Source organism: Dipodomys spectabilis, unplaced genomic scaffold (assembly GCF_019054845.1).
Source record: "Dipodomys spectabilis isolate Male_0828 unplaced genomic scaffold, ASM1905484v1 ptg000108l, whole genome shotgun sequence".
NCBI classification, from domain to species: domain Eukaryota; kingdom Metazoa; phylum Chordata; class Mammalia; order Rodentia; family Heteromyidae; genus Dipodomys; species Dipodomys spectabilis.
In genome coordinates this window covers 14,701,308-14,717,076 of record NW_024870785.1, presented here as the reverse complement: position 1 = coordinate 14,717,076, position 15,769 = coordinate 14,701,308, and the positions used below count along the sequence as shown (strand labels likewise).

Here is a 15,769-nt window from a genome sequence, read left to right as displayed (position 1 = left end):
GAAAGTTCCTGTTCTTTCTAAACTGGGACAGTTATGTGTCGGCACGCTGGCATATTTCTTGATGCTTTTCCTTTTCGACTTGCTAATTTCCCGTGTATAAATTAAGATGGCCTCCATAGTTTTCTTAAGGTTTGGGGGGATTTTTTTTTTGCTTGTTTTTTGTTTTTTTTGGGGGGGGTCCCAATTCACTTGAACTTTGGGAATTTATATCCAATATCCACTGAGTTTTTGTGTGTTGTTTTTTTAATGCTGGTCCTGGGGTTTGAACTCAGGGCCTGGGCACTGTCCCTAAGCTTTTTTGTTCAAGACTCGTGTGGGTCTACCGTTTGAGCCATAGCATCACTTCTGGCTTCTTTGGTGGCTCATTGGAGGTAAGAGTCTCAGACACTTTCCTGCCCAGGCTGGCTTTGAGCCACCATCCTCAGATCTCAGTGTCCTGAGTAGCTAGGATCATAGGAAGGAGCCACTAGCACCTGGCCAGAGACTATTACAACACACTCAGATGCAATCATATACCCTTACTTTTCGTTAAGAGAAAAAAAATATGTATGGAGTCAGATGCTGGTGGGTCTAATCCTAGTTACTAAGGAGGCTGAGATAAGGAGAATCGGGAGGCTTGGGTAGGAAGGTTCAAGAGTTTCCATACCCCCCACCCCCCCCACGCCCCTTTCAACCCAGACCAGGGCATAGTGGCACATTTCCTGTCATCCCAGGCTACACTGAAGAATGAGACTGGTGAAAAAAGCATGGGGTTTTATGAGTAATCGGGTTTGATGAGTCTGTTTCATGGGTCTATCAAGCTGCTTTTCATTCCTGTCCTTGACATAACCACAATGCCCAGTGCTGATGCTAAGTCCGGTAGACTGGCTCACGCCTCTTTTCTCTGCCTTCACAGTTATTTCTTCTAGAAGAGATGAGAGAGAGAAAGTACGATGGGTATGCCCGGGTAATACAGAAATCCTGGAGAAAATTCGTGGCCCGGAAGAAATATGTCCAAATGAGGGAAGAAGGTAATGTCAGTCATTTGGTTTCACTCAGTTAATGCATCTTATGAATAGGTTGCTGCACCAACCCATTTCATTGGACGTGTTAAGTCATATGCTCCTGCCTATAATCCTAACTATTGAGGAGGCCGAGATCTGCAGGATGTCGGTTCACAGCCAACCACCCGGGCAGGAAAGTCTGTGAGACTTTTTTTTTTTGGTCAGTCGTGGGGCTTGAACTCTAGGCCTGGGCGCTGTCCCTCAGCTCTTCAGCTCAAGGCTAGCGCTCTACCACTTGAGCCACAGCGCCACTTCCGGTTTTATTGGCAATAAGAGTCTCACGGACTTTCCTGCCTGGGCTGGCTTTGACTGTGAGACTCTTTACCTCCAATGAACCAGCAAAAATCAAACAAAAAAAAAATGTGGAAGTGGGGTTGTGTCTCAAATGGTAAAGTCCTAGCCTTGAGCACAAAAGCTCAGGGACAGCCCCAAGGCCCTGAGTTCAAGCCATAAGAATGGTGTGTGCGTGTGTGCACACGTGCGTGCACACACACACACACATAAATTCATGTGCTAAATAGCACACATCATTTGGTGTTTCTTTGTGTATTTTCTTTCCTCTGCCCTTGCCTATTCTTCTGGGAACTGCAGCCTCAGACCTATTGTTGAATAAGAAGGAGAGGAGGAGAAACAGCATTAACCGGAACTTCATCGGGGACTACATTGGAATGGAGGAACACCCAGAGCTCCAGCAGTTTGTGGGCAAGCGAGAGAAGATCGACTTTGCTGACACGGTCACCAAGTATGACAGGCGGTTCAAGGTATGTCCTGGCCACTTGCTCTGAGCCTCACCACCGCCATACATCACTTGCTGAGTATGGTGACTCATGCCTGTAATCCCAGCTACTCTGGAAGCAGAGATGGGCAAGATCAAAGTGTAAGGCCAGTCCAGACAGAATATTTATTTGCAGGTCCCAGTTCTGTGAGCAAACTAGCTCTGAGCTGTGTGGCTCATGCCTGAAATCCTAACTACCCAGAAAGCTGAGATCTGAGGACCACAGTTCAAAGTCAGCCCTCAGCTGACTCATCTCCTATGCATCAGTGTTTGATCATTAGCCTCAAGGAAAATGTTGAGGGACAGCTCCTAGGCCCTGCATTCAAGATGCTTGTCATCCTAGCCACAAAGGAGAAGATAGGAGGACAAAAATGCAAAACACTGTTCAGAAAAGAAAATGTCAAGCAAGTTATGGAACACCTGTCTAGAAGCGCAAGCTCCTGAATTCAAACCCTAGAACTGCAGAAATAACACAATAAAACCCCTTCATGTTTGTACATAACCTGAAAACACAACAACGTCATCCAAACTTTACAACAAAAACTCAATAACTTGTGAGTTTATTGTTCTGATTGTCAAAGCAGATCATGTTAATTCGATTTAAAAAAACAAACCCCAGGTAAGCCAAAGGAAAAGCAAACAGAATCAACGGTGAACATGTTGTGTTTATCCTTCAGATCTTTTTTTCTCGTGCGTTCATGTTTGCAAACTTAGTTTTACAAAAAGCATGTTACACATCACATTCTTGTATGTCCTGGATTTGTTTCAAAGGACTTGCTATTCAACAAAGTAGTTTGGTTTTTGTTTTTTGTCGGTCGTGGGGCTTGAACTCTGGGCTTGAGTGCTGTCCCTGAACTCTTCAGCTCAAGACAAGCGCTCTACTACTTGAGCCACAGTGCCACTTCCAGTTTTCTGGTGGTTTATTGGAGATAAGAGTCTCATGGACTTTCCTGCCTGGGCTGGCTTTGAACCACAATCCTCAGATCTCAGCCTCCTAAGTAGCTGGGATTACAGGCGTGAGCCACCAGCACCCAGCAATAAGTAGTTTATGATTACATAGGTCTTAATAATTGCCACCGTTTTCAACAATCTCACCCATCCTTCCCTCTCTCCCTCCCTCTTCTTAATTTTGTAGGATATATCACTGTAAGCTGTTTAGTATACCCGCACAGTATTCCATTCAGTGAATGCTTTATTATTCTTTAAAACAACTTCTCATTAACCAGCTCTTATTTGATATCTTTCATTGTCTTTTTTTTGGATCAGAAAAAAATGGAATAGATATTAATTTAATAAGAAATATTCTGCCATAGGCATTTGCTTTTATTTATTTTTTTTAATGTCGGTCATAGGGCTTGAACTCTGGGCCTGAGCGCTGTCCCTGAGATTTTTTTGCTCAAGGCCAGCGCTCTACCACTTTGAGCCACAGCGTCACTTCCGGTTTTTGAGTGGTTAATTGGAGACAAGAGTCTCACAGACTTTCCTGCCCAGATTGTCTTTGAACCGTGATCCTCAGATCTCAGCCTCCCGAGTAGCTAGGGTGACAGGCATGAGCCACTGGTTCTGGGGCTGAGCTACCGTCTTAAAATTCCTTTCATTCTAGGGTGTCAAGCGAGACCTGCTCCTCACCCCCAAGTGCATGTACTTGATTGGACGAGAAAAGGTCAAGCAAGGCCCAGATAAAGGCCTTGTGAAGGAGGTCCTGAAGCGGAAGATTGAGATGGAGCGAATCCTGTCGGTGTCCCTCAGGTGAGCAGGGACCGTGGTAGAGCTGGGTGCTCGAAGCATTACTGTTCCGAACGCAGTGCATCTCCCCCTCACCCCGCCCCTCCACTTGGCAAAATCATGATGGAAGAGGATGGAATTTCCCTTCTCCTCAAAGAACCCTTGAATGATGATGTCATAATTCCTGGGGGGTTTCCCCCCCCGTGAGAACCAGAATAAGATACCCAGAACAAGTCGTGGCTTGGTGTGGTGGCTCATGCTTGTAATCCCAGCTACTGGGAGATGTCAGTAGGAAGATCACATGATTCAATGTCAGTTTGGGCAAAAGCGTGAGACCCTAAATAAATAACGCAAAAACAGCCAGGGGCGTGGCTCGTGTGTTTCCCTCACAAGTGCAAGGCCCTGAGTTCAAATCACAGGACTACCTCCTCTGACCAAAAAGAAAACCAGCTTCCATCTGGTGGGCTCCTCCAAGGCCCAGTGTCTCCTGAACATCTTAGAAATGGGCTTGTACAAACAGGGTCAGAGGATCTCGCTCTTACTGAAGTGGAAGCAAAGGATTCTGAGCCTTGTGTCCAGTCTCAGAGACTTAACTGCTTACCAGCAAAAGCAGGCAGTGGTGTCCTGGAGGGGAAGTTTCTAAGATCTCATTTCCTCTAGTGAGAAGAAATCCCATCTTACTGGGAAAAGCCCAGCATAGTAGTACACACCTCTAATGGCAAATGTGAGGTAAAGGAGGATCATGGTATATAGGTTGTCTTGGGCAAAAAGAGCCAGACCCTATCCCCCACACTACTGGAGGTCTGACCCAAGTAGTAGAGCATCTAGTTAGCAAGTACAAAGCTCCAAGTTCAAATCCCAGGACCCAGTGGAGATGTTCTGATATGAACATGTCAGCTTGGAATCAGGATGGCTTTCAACTCTTCTTCACAAAACCTAAAAGTTCCAGCCAGGTGCTGGTGGCTCATGCCTGTCATCCTAGTTACTCAGGAGCCTGAGATCTGAGGATCATGGTTCAAAGCCAGCCCAGATAAGAAAGTCCCTGAGACTCTTATTTCTAATTAACCACTAGAAAACTGGAAGTAGAGCTATGGGTCAAAGTGGGAGAGTGCTAGCCTCAAGCAGAATCGCTCAGGGACAGCACCCAGGCCCTGAGTTCAAGCCCCATGACTGACCAAAAATAAAATCTAAAGTTCTAGGCTCTAGAGAAAGTGGGGATTTCCAGTGTTCAGGTATCAGACTCACCAGGCTGGAATTCCTGCTCTGATTGATGTATAAAGAATAACAGATTTCAGCACGTCCATTCTTGCCTGTGTTTCTATGGCATCTGATTGCTATCTGTTCCTAAGGTTTCCTACATAAAGAACCAGGCAGTGTCTGAAATGCTTGAATTATTTCCAACATGTCAACTCAGAGCTAGGTACCAGTGCCTCACGCCTGTCATCCTAACTACTCAGGAGGCTGAGATTTGAGGATCGCAGTTCAAAGCCAGCCTGGGCAGGAAAGTCCGCGAGACTCTTATCTCCAATTAAACACCAAAAAGCTGGAACTGGAGATGTGGTTGAAACGGTAGCGTACCAGCCTTGAGTGAGAAAGCAAAGAAAAAGCCCACTTATAATCTTTGCATATGGTGGTTGTGTATGGTACATATTAACGCAGGTTAGGCCAAGTATCAGAAGCCAAATAAAGGGTCTGAGCACGGTGGCTCATGCCTGTAATCCTAGCTACTTAGGAAGCAGAGATCTGGAGGATCATGGATCAAGGCTGGCCAGGTGAAAAAGTTAACAAGACCCCATTTCAATGAACAACTGGGCAGGAGTTAGAACACGAATCCCCAATTCTCCCATGAAGCACTGGCAGGAAGATTGCAGTCCTGGCCAAAAAAGAAAAAAAAAAAGGCACAAAATCCTATGTGGGAAACAGTAGCCTGAATCACAAAGGGCTGGAGGCCTGGCTCAAGTGGTTGAGCACCTACCTCGTAAGCATCAGGCCATTTACACCCCACGATTGCCTCCTGCCAAAGAATGCGCTTAAGGAAAGTCACCAAAAGGGTGGTGATGTGTGCAAAATGGAGCCTGTCGTAGAAATGAATGGTGGCCACTGACAACTGAGTGTGGGCGTGGCACGAGGGAAGTGTTATTGTGTCTTGCACACTACCAACTCCTGCCACCCAGACAGGTTTTTCTCAGTTGTCTGGGTCCTCAGGAAAGGAAACTGTAACATCTGCATGGGTTGCCAAGAATGTACCAGCCTTCCCAGTAGCTGATTGGCTGGGTTGCCTTCACCTCATGGAATCTTCTAGTACAAAGCCATCAAGCCTCGTGCTTGAGCTCCCCTCTCTCCTACAGCCCAAGATTTGTGGGTGTCCAGTGGCCCCCCAGCTCCTGATTCTCATGACAGAGGCATCCACAAGCAATTAGCCAGCAAGGCGTACATGTGCTAACTATTTGAAAGGGAGGATTTATCGGTCGCTTGTATGGATGTGATCATGGCATTGTGGTTATTTTTGTACACATCCAGAGACCGCGTTTTAATGGTACCCCCTGAAATATTGAAGCATTAAATGATCTAATATTTATACATCACTTTAAAAAGAACCCAGTGATGGTATGGTGTTGAGGAGCATGAGGGAGGGAGAGAGCATATAGAGAATTCACAGAACCTTCTGGAATGTGGCTCTTTGCTCCTTCTGGACTACTGATTTGTTCTGTTCTGTTTTGTGCTGGTCATTGGGGCTTGAACTCTGGGCACTGTTCCTGAGCTGCTTTTGCTCAGGGCTAGCACTCTACCACTTGAGCCACAGCACCATTTCTGGCTATTTTGGGGTAGTTTAATGGAAGGAAGAGTCTCCTGGACTTTTTGCCCAGGCTGGCTTTGAACCATCATCCTCAGATCCCAGCATCCCAAGTAGCTAGGATTACACACAATGGGCCACCTGTGCCCAGCAGGGAATTTTTTTTTTTTTCTGGTCCATTCGTGGGGCCTGAACTCTGGGCCTGGGCGCTGTCCCTCAGCTCTTCAGCTCAAGGCTAGCGCTCAACCACTTGAGCCACAGCGCCACTTCCGGCTGTTTTCTTTTTGCTTATGTGGTACTAGGAATCGAACTCAGGGCCTCATGCATGCAAGGCGAGCACTCTACCACTGAGCCACCTTCCCAGTCCCGGAATTTTTATTTTTTCTATGAAGGTTCAAGAAAGTCAGAGTTCTATTTCCACATTGTCTTTCAGCTTCCTTTCCTCCCCCTCCCTCCCTCCCCCACCCCCGGCCCCCAGAATGTACCCAGTGTTTTGTAACAAATGCTTTTGTGAAGCTGATCTATTCTTGGTGACAGGAGTAAAAGGAGATTTTTCTAGTGTGATCGGCCATACCACAACAAACCACAAAGACACTGAATCAAGTCCAAGTTCTAAGCCAAACCAGAGGCCAGGGAAAGAATTTTCAACACAAAGGACATTGTCAGACATCTGGGAGGGATTGTAGTTTGGGCCTATGAATTCGACAGAGGTGGAGGCCAAAGATAAGTCTGATTTTTTTTTTCCCCTGTAGAATAAATAAATCTACAAGTTTTGAATCTATCCAGTTCCAGAACTTTAGGGCTGAGGGTACATACAGGTTTAAGCTGGAACCCCGGCTTGGCTGATGATTGGCTTCATCAAATTGCATGTCTGGGTCACTTGAAGGGCGGGATTTGGAAATTGATGGTTGACCTGGAAGTTTGGGCCAAAGGGTTCATCATCTCAATCTGACAAAAATATTGAAGGAAAGACACAAGATGGTAGGGCAAAAAGTAGAGAGCGTAGCAAGGAGAAAAGGCAAAGATCATTTACCTCTTAGTAATTTGGTGAATGGGTAGACCCCCCCCCCCCCCAAACGAGATGCCTTATCTCCTATGAGGCCTGACCAGTCAGGAGAAGATGGCTAAAGAACAGATCAAAAAGGGCTGGGAATGTGGCTTAGTGGTAGAGTTGCTTGCCTAGCATGCATGAAGCCCTGGGTTCGATTCCTTAGTACCACATACACAGAAAAAGCCAGAAGTGGTGCTGTGGCTCTTATATCTTTTAAATGTTTATTTTATTATTTTTATTATTTTTTAAAGAGGATCTTAGGTTTTGAAGTCAGGGCCTGGGCACTATCCCTGAGCTTTTTCCACTTGAGGCTAATGCTCAACCACTTGAGCCACAGCACCACTTCTGGCTTTTTGGTGGTTCATTGGAGATGAGAGTCTCAGCAGTCTCCAAGTCTGACTTTGAACCACAGTCCTCAGCTCTCAGCCTCCTAAGTAGCTAGGATTACAGGCGTGAGCCGCCAGCACCTGGCTTTTATTTTGTTTTTGTTTTTTTTTTTGTACATGTTGTATTTGAACTGTGATCCTTCCTATTTCCACCTCCCAAGTTGCTGGGGTTACAGGCATGCACTACCACCTCTGCCTTCAGTTCTTGATTTGATTTTTTTTTTGGTTTTTTTTGGGTCTGGTCGTGGGGCTTGAACTCTGGGCCTGGGCGCTGTCCCTCAGCTCTTCAGCTCAAGGCGAGCGCTCTACCACTTGAGCCACAGCTCCACTTCCGGCTTTTTTCTTTTTGCTTATGTGGTGCTGAGGAATCGAACCCAGGGCCTTATGCATGCAAGGCAAGCGCTCTACCACTGAGCCACCTTCCCAGCTCAGTTCTTGATTTGAGAAATCTTGTTGAAGAAGGATTTTGATTCTGCTGTGGATGGGCTGATGGATTTCCTTGGAAAACTATTCCATCGAATGTATTGTGCAGTTCATTGGTGTGCATTTTGTTTTGAAAGATTTTGAAAAATAGAAGGGAAAGGAGAAAGAAAAAAACGCCCAAAGAGGGAGAAAGGAAGGACAGAAAAGCCACAGAAAGGCAAGCTAGCCCCGCAGTGTAGGAGTAAAACCAGCCACCACCATATGCCATGCTGTGCCTGGATAGCATTTAGAATAGGTTCCTGGCATGCATGAGGTCCCGGGTTCAATGCCTAGCACCAAATAATGGTGACATCGTGAGGATGACGGAGTAACCCAGGGTTCATCTCACTAAGTTTGTCTCCTCTCTCCACAGCACCATGCAAGATGACATTTTCATTCTCCATGAGCAAGAATACGACAGTTTGCTTGAATCTGTCTTCAAAACTGAATTCTTAAGCCTCTTAGCAAAGCGTTATGAGGAGAAGACTCAGAAGCAGCTACCTCTCAAATTCAGCAATACGTAAGTCGGGGTCCCAAACTTGTCAGTAAAATCGAGAGGGGCTTTGGGATCCTGCCCCGGGGTGCAGTCTGAGAGGAGGGGAGGTGGATGGGAAGGAATAGGTCTCACTGGCTTTCACGACTTTTACAAACCCTACCGTGGGTGCCTCAGTTTCCCCAGAGCCTGCTGAAGACTGCCTGGGTTGTTGGTCACATTTACATTTCTGTGAGGTGATGCATTTTATCATTTATACAAAGCCACCCAAGTAAAACAGGGAAAAATGGGATTCAGGGGGCTGGCTATTTGTTTGGGGCAGTAGTAGGGTTTGAACTCTTGGCTTTGTACTTGCAAGGCCAGGAGTTGTATCACTGAGGTACATTCCCCCCTCCTCTTTTTTTTGTTGGTTATGGGGCTTGAACTCTGGGCCTGGGCGCTGTCTCCCAGCTCTTCAGCTCAGGGCGAGCACTCTACCACTTGAGCCACAACACCACTTCCAGTTTTCTAGTGGTTAATTAAACTTTCCTGCCTGGGCTGGCTTTGAACCCTGATTGTCAAATCTCTAGGATTACAGGCATGAGCCACCAGCCCCCAGCTTTGGTTTCATTTTTGTACATGTTGTATTTGAACCGTGATCCTTCCTATGTCCACCTTCCAAGTTGCTGGGGTTACAGGCATGCACTACCATATAGGCTTAGATTGTCTGGTCTGGATCCCTTTTAGAGTGTACTTGTAGCAGAGCTCTCTGAACTGTTTCCTTCTTTTCGAACTTAATTTCAATACACGTGCTTGTTGCAGGCTTGAATTAAAGTTGAAAAAGGAGAACTGGGGTCCCTGGAGTGCGGGGGGCTCCCGGCAAGTGCAATTCCACCAAGGCTTCGGCGACCTGGCCATCCTGAAGCCCAGTAACAAAGTGCTGCAGGTCAGCATCGGACCTGGGCTGCCCAAAAACTCCCGTAAGTATTCTATGGGGACCACTGACGCTCAGCCCACGTGCTCAGACCCACTGCCCAAGCGGGCACCAGGAATGGGGAACACGTGGCCCACCGTGTGTGGGAAATTTCACACTAACACAGTATCAAAGGAAATGGACAGAGCCAGGCACTGGTGCCACATGCCTGTAATCCCGGTTACTCAGGAGGCTGAGATTTGAGGATCATGGTTCAAAGCCAGTCCAGGTGGGAAAGTCCATGAGACTCTTATCTCTAATTAACCACCAAAAAGCCAAAAGTGAGCTATATCTCAAATGATAGAGCACTAGCTTTGAGCACAAAAGTTCATAGTACCCAGACCCTGAGTTCAAGCCTTAGGACGGGGGGGGGGGGGGGGGGGGGGGACTGGAGTGGTGCATACCTGTAATCCTAGTGCTTGGGGATCCAGACAGGAGAACCATGAGTTCAAGGCCAGCCTGTCCTGTGCATTGAAACCATGTCTCAAAAGCGGGGTGTGGGGGGGGGGGTGGTAGGGGTAGGACTGGGAATGTGGCTTAGTGGTAGAGTGCTTGCCTAGCATGCATGAAGCCCTGGGTTTGATTTCTCAGTACCACATTCACAGAAAAATCCAGAAGTGGAGCTGCGACTCAAGTGGTAGAATGCTAGCCTTGAGCCAAAGAAGCTCAGGGACAGTGCCCAGGCCCTGAGTTCAAGCCCAGGATTGGCCAATAAGAAATAAAGACATACACAAGGTCAAATTCCAGGGCTTTTTCTGTTTGTTTTTATTTCTGTTTTTCATTTTTTAAATGTTATTTATCTTTTGTTTATGTGGTGCTGAAGCATCGAACCCAAGGCATCATGCAGGTTAGACAAGCACTCTACCACTAAGCCACATTTCCAAGCCTCTCTTCCTATTTTTTTGTTTTTTGTCAGTTATGGGGCTTGAACTCTGGGCCTGGGCACTGTCCCTTGGCTCTTCAACTCAAGGCGAGCGCTCTACCCCTTGAGCCACAGCGCCACTTCCAGTTTCCTGGTGGTTAATTGGAGATAAGAGGCTCATGGGCTTTCCTCTCCAGGCTGGCTTTGAACCCTGATCCTCAGATCTCAGCCTCCTGAATAGCTAGGATTACAGATGTGAGCCACTGGCACTCGGCTTCTTCCTATTTTTTTTAAATAAGCTTTTAGTTACTCATTAATTTCTTCATTTCTTTAGTGGGTGCGTGCATAAGTTGATATTGGGACATGAGGAACCCATCAAATCCAGCTGCTATTCTTTTTTTTTTTTTTTGTTCCAAAGTTTGTTTTATTTTTTTTTTTATTTTTTTTTATTTTTTTTTATTGTAAAGCTACTATACAGAGGGTTACAGTTACATGAGTGAGGTTATGAGTACACTTCCTCTTGAACATTGTTACCCCCTCCATTGTTTTCCCCCTACCATCCCCTCCCTCCCTCCCTTCCCCGAGGTTCTTTTTTTTTTTGATTGTGATTAAATGATTACATAATTTCAAAGTCACAAGTTCATTCTAACTTCCCTGGAGCAAATTGTCTACCACAGTCTGTAATATATAACAGTGTTCACATGTTATATACCATATTTGTGATCAGCAGCATGGGGATATTTAGTAGTGGTTCAACCAGATGAGCGGGAGTTCTTTGTTTCTTAAGTCCTGTTAGTTTTATCGTATCACCTAACCTTTTGGATTTAGCATCCACTTATCAGGGAGACCATGTACCGTTTGTCTCTTCGTTCTTGGCTTACCTCGTTCAACATGATTCCTTCTAGCTCCATCCATTTCCCTGCAAATGCCATTATTTTGTCATTTCTAATGGCTGCATAATATTCCATTGTGTATAGATACCACAATTTTTGGATCCATTCATCTGTGGTGGGGCATCTAGGTTGTTTCCATATCCTGGCTATTGCGAACAGTCCAGCTGCTATTCTAATGCTAGCTTGGTCTTGTTTATTTCAGGTCCCACTAGAAGGAACACCATCCAGTGCCGAGGACGTCCTGGCGGGACTCAGACCGCCAACTACCCAATGAGGGCCGCGCCTCCTCCCCCAGGTAAGCCTGGGATTACTGCGTCTCCACCCACAGCTTCTAAAATATGTCTGGGAAGGAATGCAGTAGCCAATGCGGGCACACATGTCAATCAATCACAGGTCAGCCAATCACATTGTCAATGCACCATGAGTCATTATACTGCAGGCAACTCCCTTGGGGCCTCTGTTTACTAGGCCAGAGGCTGTGAGCCCTTTTTAAGATGCAGGATGCTGGCATGTAACCAACACCACCATGGTGATTCACAGCTAGGTAATCAGTTCAGAAATGAGTATAAAGACACCTACTCCTAGACAAATAAGGTCCAGGCGACTTCCCCAAACAAAACTATACCTGTGAGAATTAGGAAATTGCTACAAAAGCATTTTTTGGCCCTTATTTCAGGGCCTTGCATTTGCTAGGCAAATGAGACACACAATCCATTTTGCTTTAGTTTAATTTTCGTTTTTCTCTTTCTTTTCCTTCATCCCCTCTCTTTCCTCCCTCCCCATCTCTTTCTCGATTCCTTTATCTACCTTCCTTCCTTCCTTCCTTCCTTCCTTCCTTCCTTCCTTCCTTCCTTCCTTCCTTCCTCTTTTCCTCTCTCTCTCTTCTGCCAGCACTGCTCACCTGGTGCTCTACCGCTTGAGTCATGCCTCCAGCCTGGATTTTTGCTGGTTAATCAGACATGAAGTCTCAGCAATTTTTTTCTGCCAGGGATGGCTTTAGACCTTGATTCTCCTGATCTTGGCCTTCTGAGTAGTTAGGATTATTTAGCTTGGGGTGAGCCACCAGGACATGGCTTCTTCCCTTTGCCTTTTATCCACGAGAAAAATGGAAAGATGGTAGAAGCCAGGAGAAGCAGGCTTTGTGTTATGTTACTTGTCAGTACTGGCCAGGACCACCTGGATGGAACATTCCTTGCTTTCAGCTACTTTGGCCCAAGTAATCTCAGGCCAAATTAGGCCATAGCACATCTGACCTTGATCATGGTCCCAAATCTCTGCAAGTGACCATTTCTTCCCAGGAACAACTCCCCCAATCTATCAAATCAGCCCTTTTTGAACTATCTGCAAAAAAATGAAAAAACCAGGATTTTTAATCTCTTTGGTTTAAAAAAAAAATCCTAGGTCATGCCAAACCACACTTTTGCAAACATACAATAATAACAAAAAAAAGTTCACAGAACAATGAAATTGTAAAAGTATACAAAACACAAGCCAAAACTTTTATTGTTAGAGTCAAGAGGCATAAAGTATATCTGTCCAGCTGCCATGAGCATTTCTACAAGCTCTTTTTGTTTTTCATTTCTGAACTCATTTAGGTGAGTGAGTCTCCAACAGCACATACATGGTGTGGCCTGTCCCTGAACCCCACTTTAAGCCTTTCACTCTGACAGGAAAACTCCCCCCGCCCCTTCCAGATTTCACTTGCTGTATAACAGACATTTGCTTCAAGTATTTAGCTCTTGGTCTGGGAATGTGGCTTAGGGGTAGAGTGCTTGCCTAGCACACATGAAGCCCTGGGTTCGATTCCTCAGTACCACATAAACAGAAAATAGCCAGAAGTGGCGCTGTGGCTCAAGTGGTAGAGTGTTAGCCTTGAGCCAAAGAAGCTCAGGGACAGTGCCCAGGCCCTGAGCTCAAGGAGTCTTGTTCTCCCTGCCTGCCCTGTCCTGTTGGTGTTAAAGGAAGGAGCTGATGGCTTCCCTCCAAGACCCCGGACTAAGATCCCCAATGCATAATCTCACCATCACTTAGCAGCTTTGGAGCTCTGTGATCTCAACTTTAAAAATCACAAAAAAAAGATGCTTCATCTGGCTTGACCCAACCTGGTAGCCACGTTTCAGCGTGGAAGTGACCTCTACATTCCAACAGAGCAAGTTGCTGCCAAAGGCATCGAGACCTACTCTGTGAAAATGAAAGTGCATCCCAGGCACCCATGGCTCACGCCTGTAATCCAAGCTGCTCAGGAGGCTGAGATCTGAGGAGCTTGAGTCCGTGAGACTCTTACCTCCAAGGACCCAGCAGAAAACCAGAAGTGGTGCTGTGCCTCAAAGTGGTAGAGCACCAGCCTTGAGCAGAAAAGCTCAGGGACAGTGCCCAGTTCCTGAGTTCAAGCCCCTGCCTGCCCATTTGAGGCCAAGCCTCAGATAGGAAGCATATGCCCAACTAGCCGCAAGATCTCTTTCCTTGACTGTGGGCTTTGAAACCCAGACATTGGAGGATCCTATTGTCAAATTTAACCATGCCTTGAGACACTTCTTAGGAAATTTATGATGTGTTATTAGCCCTACTATCATCATCATCATCATCATCATCATCATCATCATCAGTTCTATGCACTTACCCCTTAGGTGTAAACATTCTCCCCCCCCCCCCCCTCCAATATGAGGACCAAAACTCAATTATCTAACGTTTTCCTCATTGGCTGGCACTCTACCACCTGACCCTTAGGATTAGTTATTTGGTTTGTTGTTGTTGTTATCAGAGATCAGTACTCAAACTTGGAAATGCATACAATCTGATTCCTCACTTCTACCCCCAGGGAAGTTGGAGGGAAAAATAAAATAATACCACAGCTCCACTACGGTATGGTATATTCGCTATGATCCCTCCCATTTTTCAGATGGAGAAACTGAGGGACAGAGAATTAAATGACTTGCCCGAGGCATTTTGGCCTCATAGAATTGAAGGTGTATTCTCCTTTCTGCCCTCCAGGATATCACCAAAATGGCATCATCAAAAACCAATTTGTGCCACAACCCCACGCCCCTGGGAACCAAAGGTCCAATCAGAGAAGCCTGTACACCTCCATGGCCCGCCCACCTCTGCCCCGGCAACAGTCCACAGGCTCAGACCGCGTGTCCCAGACGCTGGAGAGCCTGGATTTCCTCAAGGTGCCAGACCAAGGTGCTGCTGGGTAAGATAAGACTCGAGTAGGTAAAACCACACTCCAACTCCCATCAGAGCATTGCGGGTTCAGGGGTGACGTGGCTGTTGATTCCAGGCATTTGTAATGATGCAGCCAACCACACACCCCATTTCATTGCCCAGAGAGGGTCTCACATGGAGATTCTAGAAGGAGGCAGTCTTCTGGGCCTGACATTGGGCGACTCCAGGGCCTTTGTTGCTGAGTGACATGATTGGGGACTAGCAGTATTTTGCTGGAAGAAAATTAGGGTTGCTTTGTGTTGGTATTTGTACCTGTGTCTGAGGTGTAGTGATGCATCAGCTCCAAGAGTCTCAGCAGCGTGAAGAATCACGCCCCAGTCTCCCATGACACAGCCGTGTGTGGAATCTAGATCTTCATAGCTTCCACAGGAGAGCCTCTGCTTTTCTAGAAAAGAAAATTGGGAATGGTGAGTCAGGCTTTGTAGCCTAAGGAAGCAAAGGCTTCTGGGAGTTTGTCTACACTGTGGGGTGCCTGTAGAATCGGAGGTTAGCCATGACCTGCGATCTCAGCTTCCTGAGTAGCTAGGATTATAGGCGTGAGCCACCGGTGCCTGGCAATGGTACTTGGTCTAGACTATTCCATTGGCTGTAGCTTGATGGTGATGGTAATGATGGCGGTGATGACGATAAGGTAATAGTGGTGAGATATGATCTCCAGTGGTTGATCTCTAGACACTTTTAAAGAACTTCCCTAAAGAGCCATCAGGAGCATGAGCTCCTGAGTTCAATCTCCAGCACCACAAAAATAATAAAAATAAAAATAAACCCTTCCAGCTGGCCACAGGTGGCTCACGCCTATAATCCTAGCTACACAGGAGGCTGAGATCTGAGGATGGTGGTTAGAAGCCAGCCAGGGCAGAAAAGTCCCCGTGAGACTCTTAGCTCTAATTAATCACTGAAAAACCAGAAATGGCGCTGTGGCTCGAGTGGTAGAGTGCTAGCCTTGAGCACAAAGAGGCTCAGGGACAGCGCCCAGGCCCTGAGTTCAAACTCCACAACTGACATACACAAACACACAAATATATATATATGTATATATCGTCGTTTCTGCTCTGCATGGTTGCAGGTCTGTTGAACCCAGCAATCAATGCCGGCCCCAGCCCTTTTT

The 15,769-nt window shown here is 46.4% G+C and overlaps 1 protein-coding gene across 1 annotated transcript in view; it reads left to right on the top strand.

The window, feature by feature from the left end:
- Myo1e (myosin IE) overlaps positions 1-15,769 on the top strand; it is a 139,447-nt gene that overhangs the window by 113,278 nt on the left and 10,400 nt on the right. Inside the window, exons 20-26 of the mRNA XM_042687737.1 lie at positions 896-1,010; positions 1,635-1,804; positions 3,422-3,567; positions 8,610-8,756; positions 9,531-9,688; positions 11,639-11,731; positions 14,428-14,629. Of these exons, the coding sequence (XP_042543671.1) occupies positions 896-1,010; positions 1,635-1,804; positions 3,422-3,567; positions 8,610-8,756; positions 9,531-9,688; positions 11,639-11,731; positions 14,428-14,629 (1,031 nt within the window). The remainder of the gene's footprint in view (positions 1-895; positions 1,011-1,634; positions 1,805-3,421; positions 3,568-8,609; positions 8,757-9,530; positions 9,689-11,638; positions 11,732-14,427; positions 14,630-15,769) is intronic.